At 40.1% G+C, this 17840-nt stretch overlaps 1 protein-coding gene across 2 annotated transcripts; it reads right to left on the bottom strand.

Annotated features, from left to right (window-relative positions):
- Positions 1-1226: 1226 nt before the first annotated feature.
- HSDL2 (hydroxysteroid dehydrogenase like 2) lies at positions 1227-17309 on the bottom strand. 2 transcript variants are annotated; one of them, XM_062513143.1, is made up of 11 exons: positions 17278-17309; positions 14310-14473; positions 13805-13903; positions 13559-13673; positions 10568-10671; positions 9513-9611; positions 4588-4782; positions 4024-4095; positions 2529-2699; positions 1989-2117; positions 1227-1540 (listed from the first exon to the last, which is right to left on the bottom strand). In XM_062513143.1, the coding sequence occupies exons 1-11, from the start codon at positions 17292-17294 to the stop codon at positions 1428-1430; spliced, it is 1278 nt and encodes a 425-aa protein (XP_062369127.1). In that variant the 5' UTR covers positions 17295-17309; the 3' UTR covers positions 1227-1427. The 2 variants fall into 2 exon arrangements, with proteins under 2 accessions (XP_062369127.1, XP_062369129.1); XM_062513145.1 differs by lacking the exons at positions 10568-10671; positions 13559-13673.
- Positions 17310-17840: the final 531 nt, after the last annotated feature.

The raw sequence follows: 17840 nt of genomic DNA, 5'->3' as shown, positions 1-17840 counted from the left end.
CCTTCACACCTCCTTGTGCCTGGTGAGAGAGAAACCTATCTTACTGTTTCTCAAGATTCTAGAGACTGCAGAACAGAGGTGAAACAGTTTTATGCCAGAATTCAACTGTCTTACCTCATCAATATCTTCAGTATCTGAAGGAAGGGTGCCAAAAGCATGGATCCAAGATCTACTCAGCGATACTAAGCAATAGGCCAAGAGGCAATAGGCAGAACTGATGAACAGGAATTTCCATTCAAATATGAGGAAGAACGTTTTTACTGTGCAGGTGACTGCACACTGGAATAGGCGGCCCAAAGACGTTGTGTAAACTCCCCCACTGGAGATAGTCAAGAACCATCTGGACTCAATTCTCTGCAATGTGCTTTGGGACAATACTGCTTGAGCAGGGAGGTTGGACCAGATGACCCAATGCGGTCCCTTCCAAACTGCCCCATCCATCGCATTCTGTGAACTGCGATGAAACAATACAGATGTGACCCTCTCAGCGCAGGTCATAAGCAATTTTAAACAAGCACAAGCTTTAAAAAGTTGTAAACTTTTGGACTTCTAAGTTAATTAAGAAATAGACCCTTAGTCTTGCAACCTTCTCAGCTTGCTCAGAAGAGCAAATGATGCAGATTCTGTTTTTCTGATCCAGTGTTTTTTGGCCACCATTTTAAGAGGTTGGTCCACTTGGTCCATCTGGCTTTGCAGATGCTGTCACATGAGGCAGCAGCCCATGTGTGCACTTGGGCACTTATAAGATGGAGGCACGCATCATTTTGGCAGTGAACTTAAATCTTTGCCAGCCCAATGGAAGGAAGGAGAAATGGCTGGCTGCAGGGATGTGGGGGGTAAGGGAAGAGAGAGAGCACATGAGCATGCATGTGTGCGAGTGTACCTTTGCAGGAGAAGAAAACCTGCTTACCACTCAGTATGGCTGCGCAGCCTAACTCAGGGCAATCCAGAGGTATGAGAACACACTAATAAACTCAGAGATAATAAACTCATGAAAGAAAAATTTGATGTATTGATTTACCAGGTGTAACTAAAGCTCTGTTAAACTGACTACATTACTTCTACGACAGCTTAGTAAATTAGGTGTAGTGCTCCCAAGCACTGATCTGCAGGGTGACATTTGCTCTCCACACCTTTTCTATGGATTATGTGCACAATCCACTACGTGGGAAAAATCTCCCTTCAGATGTGCTACATTGATCCAGAGGAGCAGAAATAAAGAAAACACCTGGAACCTCAGTGTAATCTTGAGAAGGAATTAGTTTAATCATGGACACCTTCTTAATGAGAGTGAGTTATTTCTGCAATAAAAATCTCACGTTTTAGCAATATTTCTTACACTGCATCAGAAAAACAAGGACTAAAAATTTAAAACAGCATTGCAGTTGTATATGAAAGGCCACTGTTGTTCTCGTATGGGTTTCCCCTCACAGTTTAGAATTAAGCTGTGAAAGCATCTTCTCAAGCTTTATTGCTAGTGCCATGTTTCCTTTAATCCTTAATTTTCCAGACATGAAGGCCAGAGTTGGCTTTAATTTACCTAAAAAGAAGAAACAGAACCATCAGAACATCAAAGGGATTGGGAAAAGCCTTTCCACGGGAGAACATAATGCCACCACAGCAAAACCTTAGCATCTATATCGCTGCCAAGTCCTCCTGGTAAAGGCAGTGCACATGTAGGAAACTCTGCTCAGACCTGCACAGAGCACAACACATTGACTGGATTCTTTCTGAAGATACACTGGCTGCTAAAATGTCAGTACCTGGTTGTTAAAAGCAGTGTAACCTTTGGCACTCTTCCTGTTCACAGGACACACGAGTACAGAAAAGTCCAAGCAGTTCTTGCCTGCACTTTCCCTTGAGGCACAAAATGATGAAAGTTCTTCCAATCCCAGATCACAAAGCGAGAAGCCCCCTACTCCCCCATCAGCAGAGGCTTTTCTGGGCCCCAGTACCCGCGTCCCTTGACAAAGGCCTTTGTCCCTCACCTTTGAACATTTTCACGAAGTCGGCACTCGACATGCTCATGATTACATCAGCTGTCACAGGAGGCTTTCCGAAGCCAGTGCTCCCACCTTTGGTCTTCAGGTCAATATACCAAGTGCCTCCACCATCACCTGGACAGAGAGAAGTGAGCTGAGAAGGCAGCAGGGAGTGCTGTGCCCCCCCCCCCCCCTCTGCTGCCCCACCGGACGGCCGCAGCCCTGTGTGTGTGCGGCGGCTCCGTGGCAGTCCGCACGCCGGCGGGTGCTCTGCAAGGAGTCACCTCCCATCCCCAGTGACACCCCAAGCACCACGGGCCCAGGGCCAGGAGAGCCCAGAGGCTGCACTTGGCTCACTGAGCTGCTGTGAGACCGCCATGTCTCTGCCCACACCAGTCCTGTCCGTGCCCACTCCAGCCCTGTCTCTGCCCACACAGCATGGGAGAGGAGCTGCTCTGCTTCCGGACCAGCTTCCAAAGTGTTGCTCTTTGAAAACACCCATTCAGCGCCTTTTGCTAGGCTGGGCTGCACAAGCCATGGACTTACCAGAAAGCTCAAACTGAAAGACACCCTGGGTATTTCTCACATACTCCTCAGTAATTGCCCCGTGAATTACTCGGAATGTCTCTGCAACAGGACCTGATGGCTTGGCTGCAGCAGATTCTGTCTTAACCGTGGCTCCATGGGATCTTTCCTGCTTCTCCTCCGGGGCAGCACCTATGAGAACGATTACTCTTCTCTTTCAAATGCAAACCATTTTCAAAATGAATGTAGAAACATAAGCATATAACTCAATTTGAAAAGATTTAAGCTTCAAAGTAGGGAAAATTATTATTTTACCATTTCAGTATTAACACTGATAAAGGATGCCTTCTCCACCCAGGAATCTGAACAGATGTACGTTGCTAAACATAATCCGACAATAAATTTCCATTTCTGATATATCAAAAGAAAAGTGAAAATATGATCCCAGCAAAATTCTAATTCTGACTGTTTACAGTTCATTATAGATGTTCATACAACAGTTTTTGCAATGTAATCCATACACCACTCCTGCCATTAAAAAGCATTAAAAAAAAAACCCAACCAGTTTCTTTAATGGCCATCGCTTTTATCCCAGAATACTTGCGTCTTGTCTATCTTGTAAAAAACATGCATATTTTCATAAATTGTTCTGCAAAGGCTTCTAAGGTGGAAACCAATTTACTGCATTGATCAGTGGTTTACTTTACCACAATGAACATGCACATTTAACAATAAAGGAAAGCTTTTGCAATTTACAAAGCCAATCAAGTTATACAGACCGTTAACATGCTGTTCAAAGTCTCTTAGGCGTCTTCAGCATCAAAAAATACTTAAGTCTGCTCTGTCAGTCCCTACAAAATAACCTGCACTGGGCGCCCAAGGAACCAACGCCATCTGTTACTGGCAGAATGGTTCTAGACTGCTCAAGGAGTATTTCCAACAGAAAGGAATACTTTCAAGTTTGCCTCCACTGCCCTGGCCTTACCCCTATGCTGACACTCCTGTAAAACTAGTTCAGCATTCTTACTTGCCCTTCTACTTGATGTAAAATACTGAAAAAGCAAAAGCAACACATTTCTAAAATTTTTAATCTTGTATATTGTGCATGCTTCATGTAAAAAGCCATGTAGGCTTTATGTCATATCTTTTTGTATGAATGAGCAAGGCAAAGGAGATATTCCTGCAAAATAAACTGTTTGCAGTCTAACTTCTTTTTGCAGCAGTAATTACCTGTGACCTCCCTACTACTACAACTCAGATTATAAAAAAATAATTCTTCAAAATAAAGCACTGACTTTACATCGTTAAAGTCCTGCAGGTATGATTTTTTTCCCCAGTTTTGAATACATAGTCACGTCCAGAAATCTTACTCTCCAAATGAGAAAAGGGTTTTTGCTAAAAAGCTTGAGTGGAGTCCAAATTCATAGTGGAAAAAAGAAAAACAGAGGGCATTCATTACTGTGAAAAGAAATTAATTATGGAAATTATGGACTTTCACACACAGTGCTTTTCCTACCATAACTTTCTTTCTTCATAGCTGAAGTGTCAATTTCAGCATCTAAGAAGAAATCAGGTATCAGAGAGTGACCTAAGAGGGAGGAAAAACGTAATAATAAGTACAAGTAAATCGGATTTGCAAAGTAGGAGTCCATTTAATCTGAAACTACAGTCAAGTAATACTGTATCTCAGTTTATAAATAAATTTGAAGGAAAAACATAGCATGGAATAACATCTTTAGATCACTTAAAATCTGACCTTGAAGGCTTCTAAGACTGCAGTGAAGAACATCAGAGAATAAAAACATAAAAATTTATCTCCTGAGCTATTGAATAGTAATATATATATCTACAGTGCAAGTAGGTCTTCTTTTCATTAAAGAGTTTCTTAATTTTATTTAAAAGACATTTAATTATTAAACTCTTGGTGGATCCATATGGGCTTTCCAGTAAGGTATGTTCTCAAAGCTGAGGCATACCAACATTTTTTATAAACTACCTTAAGAACCCCAGGAAACAAAACTGTATTAATATCCTTTCCTCCTTCTTGAACTTACTTCTCACCTTTAAAGATCTCTTTTACCTGGTGCAATTGCATAAATATCAAAATCCTTAACTCCTTCTTCTCTCAGCAGAACTTCATCAATAATGAAGTTCCCAGTGAAAGTTTTTGGTTTGGTCAAAATGCAATATGCAGCATCTGCCAGGATGTCTGTCTTCCTGCACTGTTTTTCTATTCCAGCTCCTCCCAGCATATCCATAGCAGCTGTATATATGGCTAGAAAGTTTGGAAGGTAAGAAAACAAAGCTTTAACACTGATGAAATGGAATTCTCATTTCTTTCACAAGTAAACAAACTTTATTTTCCTTTCAGGCAAAAGGAAACTCAGAAGACAGAAGCTTGAAAGTACTACCAACCAACAAGTAATTCTTTATAAGCAACAGTAAAATTCAATGAAACTATATCACAGAATCAAAAAGGCCATTTTATGACATTCACATCCCTCTATGTATTTATCAGACCACCAGTTTTCCACCAGTTGTTCAGGACATAAACCTAACAGGGCAACAGGTTACCTCAAAGTAAATGTATGACACAATAGTTATAAAGAGGAATTAGCTTTGGTGATTATCACACTGAAAGTTTTTATGCTTAGTCTTTTGATAACTCCCATGACCTACTAAGGTGTTTCTCCTAAATTAATGAGAAACCAAATACAAAACCTCGCATTACTTGTTCAGTACTTCACAGAAAGGCTGTGTTAGACATTAGAATAAAATCCACATCTCCTAGGCTTCTGATTCTTTTATTAAGCAATTCTATTACTTCTATGCCATCCCACTAGTCCTCTTCATGTTTCTCCCATGGGAGCTACTAACACTGTGGCACGTTGCTGTCTAAGTCTGTCATTTGTTCTTCCAGGTTGAGGTAGCCATTCCAATTTTTTTTCACCCTATTCCATAGAAAGGCTGTCTGCTTGCATCTTTTGACATTTGCCATCTTACCGCTTTTCCCTCATATGTTTTGTTTCATTAGTTTTCTCCCATCTGTCGTTTAAAACCTAAGACTCTACCCCCAAGTTTTGAGACAGATTCACAAATCCTTTCCGATGCATCAGGCCAGAAGATCAGGTAAGCAGAAGAATAAACCAAATTTCTGTCTTCCTTTCAGTGCTTTCATTCCCCACAAAGTAACAGCAGTTTTGATACAGAAATTATCCCAATATTCCTTAAATAGAAAACAAAAGGGACACTGTGCAGGACACATGTGTCTGAGCTGGATCATTCATTCACCTTCCAAAGAAGCAAGTGGGAAAAAGGACAGCAGTCTTCAGCACTGGCCTGAGAGCTCCTGTTCCAGTGTTTTCTAGGAGTCCAGAAGTGTATAGATGTTCCTGTTGGCTTCATCACTTTAGTTTTCTGTGAATTAGCTTCTAGGTTTCATTTACTGTTAAGCAACCTCTGCTTCTTTTGTTTTGCAAATCAATCGAACTGCTATAAATGTAATTTTAAATAAAACGTGACAAATAGATATACTGTACATACATGTAGGTATACCTAGGTCTTTTTCTCATCTTTAAGACAGTCAATAAATTTGCCTTTTTTTGGTCTTCTGAAGTGGTATCTCCCCTGCAAGATTTATTTTTGTTAATAACTAACAACAGTCCAGAGAATATTTCTGTCAAATACTATAACAAAATTTGTGGAACTCTGTTGATTTAAATGTATTTATTCTGAGGATTCATTAAGCTGCTCACTCTTCTTGGCCCACAGATCTGTCACTTCTCTCTTACTGTTAACTATTATTCTTCTAAGCACAGTCATCATAGATTCCAGCAAACAGGTTTCAAACAGTACTGCCTTGTAGTCTGGCTGCACATTATTACGTTCATTTCATTTAAAGCAATGCGGGTTTGCTTCTAATGCACATCAATAGACTTCCAGTTCTGTCCCTATTATTCCTCTGCACTCTGTGATGGGATTGCCTCTGCCCTTTTGATAGATGTCCTCTTTCACTTTTAGATAAATGGAGAACTCTGGTCTCATACTACTAACATACCTTCAAGTGTGTAAAGAATCAGATTAACGAACCAATCATGGCATCCATACTTACACTGAAGGTAAACCCATTTGTATGAGATAATAGTGGGCTTTTAAATTATGAACTTTGCAACTGTATTTCAGATACCCTGGAAGTCTCTAACACTGCATCTCTGGACGATCATAATAAAGAAGCTAACTTTCTCACTTTTGCAAGATAAGCCTTTCAAAAGCACATTTTTTTGTAGATGAGAACTCACACATTATGATCATCTTCTGTACTTGATGTCACATCAGTTTTCATGGAGGCATCACTGAATGAGCAGACATGATTTCTGCAATAAAAAGCTCTGCTCTGCTTTGATTTTATAAAAACCTTAGCAACTTCTTTTGATTTCTTTACAGGATCTCACATAGAGAAATCTTTATTTCAAAAAGCATTTATTAGAATATATACAGTTTTATCTGTAAATTTAATCTTCCTGCACTTCCAAGCCTCATGTTCTGCAGGATCCTGTGCACTCTGTAACCAGTAGCAACTCCCAGAGTGTTCTCCTCTTGCTTTAGTAGGTATGGGTATGTTACCAAGGACACAGTGGAAATGTAATGCTCAAGATAAAGATACAACTGTATTTCATTTGGGTTTCCCACTTCCCCACATTAAAAATATCAGATTTTATAGAAATTTTATTAATACCATCATAGACATTCTTTAATACCAGACCACATCTGAGACACAGGTACTACTACTGATACCTGGAGCATTGCAGCATAAGCCAAAACTAGAAAGAAATAATGTATTCACATATGCAATGTATGACTTAATGTAACTTCTGCTTATAAAGTTAGCCATCCCTCTGAAAAAATTTCCACTGTAGAAGGGGTGGAGAAATTCTCATAGGCTCATTTTTCCCTTGCCATGAAAAAAACAGAAGTCAAATTATTCAGTGAGGTTTGGGAAAACAGCCACATTGCAAAATAAATACCTAGTTTAACCCACTGGTCTCTGCAGAAAAATATTCTTTAGCTTTTAACAGGACCCATAAAGCCACTGACTCATTTCCACAACAGTAGTGGATGTTTTTCCCTGCAAATCCAGAATAAGAAAGATGTGGAAGATCCACATAATGTGTCTATGCAGCATATGAACAGGTGCACTTACAAGACACAGGTAATCTTGTAACACGCCTTTCATAAAAAAATAAGTCAAATTGGTTATCTGCAGTTTCATACCATGTCTATCTGAATGAGATACTCTGAATTAGTTCCTTTACTATCCTTAACTCTTAGAGGCAATATACAATGTTAAATCAGTCAGTGACTGAAAACCACACAATGAGGTCACCTCTGTTAATGAGAAAACAAGTTACTCCCACTTACTGGATTCTGAGGAGATATAAAACCCATTTAGCAGCCCCATTTTAAAGACAAGAGGGTGGGATCTAGGGAGCTAAAGATCAAGAATCAGGTTTCATGGTTCTGTTCCAGATGACATAGATACTGGGAAATCTCCACTAAAAATTTTTGAGGTTTTCCTGGAGCACTCAAGAAGCAAGTATGTGGAAACAAGTGCACATTTCTTTTAGCTACCTCAGAAATAAAACAATACATCACACAGTTGAAACCTGAAAGGTGAACTTTGACTCTACCACAAGGCAATCCATATTCTTATGCTATGCATGTAGTTGCCTTCAGTACACCACAGATGAAGACCTTATTGTCTTCAAAATAATACAGGTTTTGTGATGACATAATTATCATGAACAATATAATTATAATTTTAAAAGTCAATCCCTTACCGAAATATTTCTGTGGGTAGGACTCACAGAGTGAGCAGAACTATGAGGCATCCATTTACTGAAAGCATTTAAGATGGGAGCATCCAGACCAATGAAAAAGTCAATTGTTTAACTGCTGATCACCTACTGTATTCAAGATGGGAGACTTGGCTGATTTTATCTGAAATAGTTAAGTTTTTCTCGAATTTCTCACTTTAGAGAAAATAGATCAGAAAGCTCCAGTTCCCACTAAAGGTTAAAAGGGGCCTGCAATTCCTAACAGGAAAATATTGAAAAGTGTGTACCAACACTTCTAAAAACTAGAGCACCACCCTCAAAAGAGGATCTTGGTTCATACTTTTATCTCCTCTTCCTTCTTCCTTTCTTGCACTCATAAAGAAATAAACACTGTTGTAATGTTTTCTAACACAATGACTGGGCTTACACCATTAAAGGGCAGGATTACCCTCTGTCTGGTATTGATTTTAATACCCAGTATCATTTCTGCCTATAGATATACTTGGGGAAAAGAGGCTGGCCTCCTTGGCAAACTGCTGGCCAAGCCTCAAGCAGCAATCTTTATCCTCACTGACCCACACAAAAGAAATCAAAACTAATACAACATAGGAGCATTGAGCTATTTTTCTCCCAGCTATTTAATTTCTTGTAGTTTGAAATCAGATGGTTCTGTGAAAAACTCTTCACAGAACTGCAGTGTGCCAAATTTCTAGGAAAAGGCCTTTTAAAAATAATTTCCGCATGTACAGAAGTATCTATCTTGTCAGTAAACTCTCACAGCTTAACTAGCAAGGAATTCTAAATAGTACTACATACACAGATGTTCAATACCCACTCATTAAAGCACACAATTATTTTTGTGATTCTGTCCAAACCAAAACACTGTGTGCATCAGAAAAGCACAGGCAAGCCAAACACTACCCACACACACTTCAACCAACAGTGTGGTTTCCAACTTGCTGAAGATGAGTTTAGGTCAAATTGGCAATAGTCTAGTGAAAACTAGCAATGAAAACCAGAACCCATGCAGGATGAAAAATAATATATAAAATAACTGCTCAGTCACTTTAACCTTTTCCAGAAGAAGTCTTAAGTATATTCAGTGTCAAATAAAACAAGCTTTAGTAAACAAAATACAGAAAGTCAGTATTTAAGCAATATTAAAAAATACCTGTTTTAGGCCATAAAGCATTGACAGCAACTTCTCCTCTAAATTCTTCTGCCATTCCCAAGACACACATAGACATCCCATATTTAGAAATGGTATAAGCTAAGACAAGAAGTGAAAAAAACAAATTAATTTACACTCTATGTAAAATCTAATTTTAATTATGAAAGTAAAGTAAAACAGGTAATTGGTTCACACGGAAAATTAAGGGCTTTCAGAAAAAAAACAGTACTTTTCCTAGAGTCAAAATCTTCCCCCTTCTACCTGCCACCTCTATCAGATACTAACTGTAGTCTGTAATCTTTTCACTGCAAACAAAATGAAAGCTACACATGTTCTGACAAAAATAAAACTGAAGCCTAACTGCATGGTGATTTTGTCATGCTTTTTATACAGAGCACACTGACAAGAGTGATCTTTTTCTTAAAAAGACGCCTAAGGCATACTAGCTGTTAAGGACCAAACTATTATCCTATAGACCAAAAAAAGTGTGGGATAGGAATTCTAGATCCTTATTACCTATCTACTTTGAGAAGAGAAACTTTCTTGGGGAAAGAACTGGAACTTGCTGAAGTTTAACATGAGAATGTGCACAATGGAAAGTTTTTTCTAGAGTTTTAAAATGAGCAGCGCTAACTTCAAGATAAGATGGAGCTCTTTTTCCACCTCAAAATAATTTCCATACGAAAAGGCAACTTTGAGCTTTATCCATAGTAAAAAAAAAAAACAAAAAACCATGAAGCTGAATCAGTAAGAAAATAAATTTTGGGTTTTAGTCTCTGTTTGGAGCAGAAAATATATAATCCTAACAATTTCCATAGAAAAGCACAGACAGCCTGAGAAAAAAAGATGGATGATGCCTTGAAACCTGTCCTACATTTTCCCACGAAACAATTTCTTGTAGGTCAGGTACAAAATGCTTTGAGGAACCATTAGTGCCCATCTGTATGCAGTGCTAAAGATACAAGATCTGGCATTCTGCACTGGCACTACTGCACACTTCACCAGGAACTCACATTTTTCACAAAATAGCAACAAAGGCTCTGATTGCTACTCACCACAATGATTTTTGAACCACATGGGATTCAGATTCATAGGTGGGCTAAGGTTCAGGATGTGGGGGTTCTTACCCTTCCTCAAGTGGGGAAGGCATGCTTTAGATCTGAAAGGTAGATTCAGACGTATCAGTCACCTCTTATTTTATGGAACACCTATAATTACAACAAAAACAGTACTAGTAGACCAGTATCTACACAGCAGCCCAAGACAAAGCCTCTTCTCATATCAACTGAGGTAAAGAACAACAAAAAAATATCTGCGGCAAATCACTTATATCAGGCCTAGTATTCATTCCTAGGAATTGGACCACATTTTTTAGCCAGTGCATCAGCTTTGACTAAAGCTAATTCTCCAGACACTCAGAAGCCATAATCTCCTTGTAATAGTTCTGGTAGGGGCAACAAAATACTCTAAGGCAACAACCAAAATTAACAGTGCAGAGCATCATTTAGTCATAAAATTACTCTCTTCTGATCCCATACCTATTTCTTCTTTAAAACAATGTTGAAGAGATAATACTGCATAGCAGAATGCTATCACAAATATTCCAAAGAAAACTGAGAACCTATTCTCTTCTAAAAGAATTCTACTTTGAATTTACACATCTCTGTAAATCGGAACTCCTATTTTACAAAAACTATCTTTTGACTTCACTTTTAGCACTAGGGTACATGTTTATATTTGATCTCTGCTTGAAAATCTTTAATCAAGCTTCACAGGGTGAAAACATCACCAAATATGATCACATATTCCACCACGCTGGAATATGTGACCAACCATTCACATATTCCAACAGGACCCATGCATACTCTCAGCCACAAAGGGAACAACTTCAACACCTTCAATAGCAAAATCACCACAAGTAGTAAATATGTAAGTATAAATAATTTACCACCTCCTTAACTGTCCTGGGGTCTCAGTGCTTTTCAGTGGCAGGTTCACTAAAAGATGCCTCTATTTCTTAATGCATAGGAATGAAGAAACTTAGCTGCCATTACTGAAACTTGGTGGGATAAATCCCATGACCTGACCGCAGCCATTGATGGCTACAGCCTGTTCAGAAAGGACAGGGGAGAAGGAGAGATGGAGAGGTTGCCCTCTACACCAAGAAGTGGACTGAGTGTGATGAGCCATCTGCGAAGAACAACCTGTGAACTGCAACCAGCTCTGGGATCCCCAAAGGAAGGACACTGCACTTTTGAGGTAACTCCAGAGGAGGCCACCAGGCTGGTAAGAGGGATGGAACAGCTCTCCTGCTGTTAGGCTGAGAGTTATTCTGTCTGGAGAAGAGCCAGTTCTGGAGTCACCTTACTGTACCTTTCAAGTACCTAAAGGGGCTACAAGAAGGTGGAGAGGGACTTTCCACAAGGGCATGGAGTGGGAGAACAAGGTGGGGGATGGCTTTAAATTGAAAGAGGGTGGGTTAAGATTACATACTAGGAGGAATTTTTTTACTCTGAGTGATAAGGCACTGGAAGAGGTTGCCTAAGAAACTGTAGGTTCCCCACCCATTTAAGTGTTCAAGGCCAGGCTGGATGAGCAACTTGGTCTATGGGAGATGTCTCTGATTGTGGTGGCAGCTTGTTTAAAGCAGACATTTTTTAAAGCTCTCATCCAGCCCAATCCATTCCATAATTTAACAATTCCATGATTCTATGTCAACAGGTACACCCTGTAAGATGGGGCATCTTCCCTAACACCGCCTCTACAGAGGCAAAAAATCCACAACTTTTTCTTAAGCTATTGTAATTTTCTGAACATTGAACTGAAAGTAGGTCTCTACAAATTACAATCAGAATCAACATACAAAACAAGAAGGGCAAAAATGCTCCACTAGGTTTTCTCAACTGAGAATTACAAAAGCAATGACAAAGACCATTCCCTTGAGCAGCACGGGTTTTTCTTATGCCCTTCCACTTCAGCAAACAGAACCTGATTTTTAATCTTTTCAAGGCAGAATAGGACCAAAAAATACACTTTAAGAATTCCCCATTCATTTGGAATAGCTACATGTAACATCAAGAAAATCACTGCTGCTATTGGGCGGGGAGGAGAAGACTGAACATGCCACAGCAATACAGTTGAATACATTCAGCAATTTCTAAAGAGCTGGCAACCAGACTGACTTGCACGAAGGAGAATGATAATCAATCTATTCTAGATTGGAGGACTGGACTAGATGACCTTTAAAGGCTACTTCTAACCCAAACTATTTTATAATTCTGTGGTAATTCTTTGATACAAAGCTCTCTGATCACACCAAAGAACATCTGAATTTAGAGAATCTCCATCATCCTACAGGCTCTCTTAAATAAACCCTGTGAAAAATCAAAGTCTTCACTTTAAGATGGTGCTTTAAATGACATCCTGTAAATGTAGCGATGATTCAACCTGCTAAATCTACCTCCAACTATGTTGGCAAAATAAGAACCCTGGGAATTGTGAAATCAAATCTTGGTATGTTCTTTTAAATAAATAATAGAATTATTAAGCAGAAAGTAGGTGGAGAACACTTTGGATCAGTAAGTTACATCTTTAACATTTCTCTTTTAAGTATGGTGAGTTATACAACATTTCTAAACACAAGAAAGAAGCTTATGAGAAGAAAATTGACAAGTAAGATAGTGACTTGATGTATGCAAAAATTTAGTCATTTTACTTGAAATGAAAGAGCATCAGGATTTAACACAGCCAAGCTGGAGCTTCATTTGAAACAAATTACTTTTTTCTTCCCATATGTATGGAGAAGCTTGTGAACATTTAATGACTGCAGTAATGTGGCTTCTGTTTGCTCCAACTTGCAAATAATTCTTGGAAATATTAATTCAAATTAGTTGACCAATAGCTGAGCAATTTCCTGTGAGCATATGCAGAATATCTGCACTCAAATTCTAGGGCAGCAAGATGAGAGCTACAGAATTTCTTAGAAAAACTGAAATAACATCATACATTCTGTTACAATTGCTTTGCTTCCTTCTCTCAGCACTTACGTAAGATAGGTTCCTCGTACATTGACATCCATCATAAGGTTGACCTTCTTAGTCGCTGTTTCCAAAGTGCCCGTCAAAGAGATGGCGCTTGCATTGTTCACCAAAATATCAATCCCTGGTTTTAAAGTAAGCCATTTCACATTAGCATTTAAGAAAAAAAAAAATTAGTAAGGCAGGCAGTTCTTTTTTCTTTTTGTTTGAACAATCTGCCTCTTAATGCCTGCCTTCCCCCATGCCTTAACTTACCTCCAAAAGTCTTCACAGCTTTCTCCACAGCATTAATGATTTGCTGTTCTTCCCTCACATTAACAATGCATGGTAAAGCCTTTCCTCCAGCTGCTTCAACTGCACAATTAAAAAATTAAACAATTAAAAATTTGCTCTCAGATGAGACTAGTATGAGCTTTTTGAGAATCTCTCAGGCAACGACATGCTTCAAGACAGCACTGAAAATCACACAATCAAACTGTGACCTTTTAACTCATATGAGGAACAGGGAGGCCAAAACCAAATCGTAACACTACAAAAGTTTATTTCATACATCTCAAGTAGCTTAGCATTTTTATATTTACATACACACAATCACCTTCATTACAGTAACATTACAGAATTATTAGGAGGGAAGAGAAGCACTAAGATTATTTTAGTAAAGATGAACTGGAACTAAGAGTCTACGCATTTTTTTCACTCAGGTATGGTAATTAAGCAAGGGTATACACCCAGCCCAGCACCTTCATTTGTTATAACTTACTTTCTTCTGCAGCAGTGTAGATAGTCCCTGGAAGAGTAGGATGGGGCTCAGCTGTCTTGGCAGCTATCACAATGTTGGCACCATCCTTGGCAGCTTTCAGAGCAATGGCTTTGCCAATGCCCCGGCTTGCACCTGTGATGAAGAGAGTGCATCCTGCCAGTTTCCTAAAGGTGAAGGGGAAAGTGGATGGTAAGAAAGAGAAGAATAAAGCAGAAGCTGTTAATAATTTAATTTTTTATCAGACTCTAAGGGAAAGTGTAATAAGCAGAGCCTCCCAAACAGAAAAATGCCTTCACCCTTTCACTAAGAAAACAGCCCAGAGAACACAAACCCACGGCTACTGTTACAGAAAGTACCACTGATGTAAGACCACACCCCAAGTTTGCAAACACTATAAAGAAGGCTACACAAGCCACCCAGTTACATTTCTCCCTTTCTGTAGTAAGGTCCAACACAATGTTCTACAACAGAGCTGCTATGTTCTGCAACAGTGGAAAAGGAGTAATTTGTAAAAACAAAATGCCACTTTCCAACAACACAACACACCTTCACAGATCTCTGTAATCTATTAATCACAGTGCTCTAAACATAAAAAAATGATGTCTCAATGTGGTCTAAAGTACCAAGTCTGGAGCCACAATGCCATATGCAAATGCCAAAAGCTTTATTTTCAGAAATGGCATTTTTTTCTCTTAAATCTTCTACACTCAACAGCTTCCCAGTAACTGTCTGTACTCCAATGGGTCCTCCAAATAACAGGTCCAATCAACTTAGAGAAACTAATAAGTTTTAAAGCCTAAGAAGGATGTCTGGCTAACCCAGTATCACTGAATTTTTAAAATGAGAAAGATCAACTCCACAAACATATTCAATGATAAAGCCTTTTAGACAGCAGTTTTTCCATAAGAAGGAATGTTCGTTTCACTGTTCTGCATAAAGATGGTGTTGCTTTATGTAACACTGTAGCAAAGTCAGGAGCTTCAGGTTTTTAACTTCAGCTGAAGAATTCATATAAACTATGTGCAACAGTGACTTCACTTTTTGATTACACAACAAACATCACATCACAAATGTTACAAAAGCTTACACTCTGAGCTTCCATTAGTTTTCTTTTCAGACTCGGCCAAACTTAGTATTGTTTCTCCCCCTCTGGTTCCAGATGTGGCTTTTTCTCCTCTAATCTGAGCATATCCATCTTTCAAATGCTCTCTAGGAGAATGTTTACTTTCAAAGGCAGAAAACTGGAATAGAGCAGAAAGAGGGGGATGCCTCTTCTCCAGAAGAGGCAAGGCAAAGCATTTACAGGATCTCAAAAAGTCAACCATGTCCTGAAGATGCCATTTCAAACAGCTTTTATCTGCAAAATCTTAAGAACCTTAGAAAGGCACAGGAAGAAAAACAACTAAACAGAACAGTGAACCACCAAAAAATACTGCCATGAGTTCAGTCACATACATAGTGAGGAAAGTTCAACTCTGGAATACAATAGTCAAAGTGCAAAACTCAGTAAGTAAGGCCAGAATCTAGTGTCTACCTTCAACCAACCAGTATGAGGTCAGCACAATTCACCTTAGTCGTGGAAGAGGTAAATGGGGTCCAGTGGGAAGCAGCTGTGGAGAAGAAAACAGCAAAGAAAAGCTGATGGGGCTTTAAGCCCTGCCTGGGGCTGGAGTGGTCTATCCGGGAAGACAAGAGGGTGTATCAGGAGACTAGCAGGGCTAGCAAGGAACTTGTGACTCATCCCCCAAGCAAAGTGTCATTCAGGGAGTGGGTGCAAAGACAGGACACAAAGAAGGAATCAGAAACATTACCAGGGCAAAATTATTGGGGTGGTGTGAGGAAAACCAAACTTGACCTGCAGCAGAAGCTTGTGAAAGACATCAAAACCTCACAGACTTCTGCTACACTGGTATGAAGAGCAGGCCCTTTGCCCTTTGCTCAGTGGAGTGGGTGAATGCAAGTCTTTCAACACTACCACAATATTTTTGCTTCATATTTCATTTAAGACATGATGCTACAATCTGGATGCATGTGCAACCTGACAGGTAAAAAACTGGTTTGTTTGTCAGGCCCAGGTGGTTAGTCATATTTACAAGACTAAGGATTTATTTCTTAATTCACTTAGCAGCTCAATAGCTTGCCGTTTATAAAGTGTATCTGCCTGGCTAAAATTTTGTATGGCCTGTATTGTGAAGGTCAAATCTGCATCACTTCCACCAGAGCTAAATGATGCTAATAAGACAGAAAACATCAAATTCACATCTGTGTCCTACAATCTTGAAAAACATTAAGATTCGCTCCTTTCCCACCACAGATGACTGCCAATAAAGACCTTCAGTGCTAAAACAGCTTACACAGATTTTAGGATATAATAATAATCCTGTTTATAACACAGGAACAAATAACTTTTCTTCACAGCTGTTAGCAGTGTTGGCCTTGAAACGCCAAAAGGCAGAAAACACCTCTAAATTAAGACCCTGCACAGGAAGAAAATTTGACTGCCAGGTAAGACAGTAGCAGGCAATTGTAATACCACACAATATTAACTAATTAACTATTGTTAGTTATTGACTAAGAACTAACAACAAAAAAACCCCAAACTTTAATAACAAAAATAGCAATAACAACAATAGTAGTAATAATAATAGCAAGTAATTATACATTAATATAAAGAAATTACCGATACACTGCCTAATTTACACTGGACTCCTCCAATAACCGTTTCCCTTGCAAAAGGCCCCGTTCAAGTTCCCTACACGACCCGAACTGCTCGTCCCGGGGCTCCGGTGCTGCCCGGGGCCCCTGGGCCGGCGCTGCTCCGCAGGGACACGCGTGTCCTCCGCTACACCCCCTCGGCCGGCTGCGAGACCCGCAGGGTGACAGCGCTCAGGGGTGTTCAGCCAAGCCCCCGGCCGCAGCCCGCCCGCCCCGAGAGCCCCTGTGTGGCGGAGCGGCGGGGTCACCTTACCCGGTGTTGGGCAGCATGGCGGCGAGGGCGGCCGGGCCGGGGCGGGGCGGGGCGGGGCAGGGCAGGCCCGGGGCCGCTCCACTGTGCAGCCGCCGCGGCCGCTCGGGGCGGGGCCGGGGCCGGCGGGCCCGGGCGTGCGAGCTAACCTGGAAACAGGCCTACGCGGGATGAAGGGTGGAAGTGGAAGGCTTTCCGCATCCTTCCCTTCTTCGCTGCGTGTGTGAAATTTTGCTTTGGTCTTTTGCCCGTTGCTCTCAAATCACTGGAGCCTTGCTTCCATCTCATCTTCTGGAGTGCTGTGTCCAGTTCAGGGCTCCTAAGGACAAGAGAGACAAGGAGCTACGGAGAAGCTCAGTCAAGTGGAGAAGCACAAAGATGGTTTGGGGCCTGGAGTATTTCTCTTCTGAGAGCAGATTACAGGAGCTGGGTTTGTTCAGTCCAGAGATGACCAAGAGGAGATCTCCTTAATGCACATAAATGTCTCTAAGGTGGATGCGAAGACCATGGTGCCCAGAGACAGAAGAAGGAGCAGTGGCCATAAACTAAACCACAATAATTCCACT

The sequence above is a fragment of the Cinclus cinclus genome, chromosome Z (assembly GCF_963662255.1).
Source record: "Cinclus cinclus chromosome Z, bCinCin1.1, whole genome shotgun sequence".
Lineage (NCBI taxonomy): Eukaryota > Metazoa > Chordata > Aves > Passeriformes > Cinclidae > Cinclus > Cinclus cinclus.
This window is presented reverse-complemented; position numbering and strand designations above follow the sequence as displayed.

Excerpts from the sequence above, each read along its gene's own strand:
- HSDL2 (XM_062513143.1), bottom strand. Across the intron at positions 10,672-13,558 it reads GTACGAGGAACCTATCTTAC|ATCTAAAGCATGCCTTCCCC; the intron begins GTAAGTGCTGAG and ends TCTACCTTTCAG. Across the intron at positions 2,118-2,528 it reads CTTTCAGTTTGAGCTTTCTG|GTGATGGTGGAGGCACTTGG; the intron begins GTAAGTCCATGG and ends CTCTCTGTCCAG.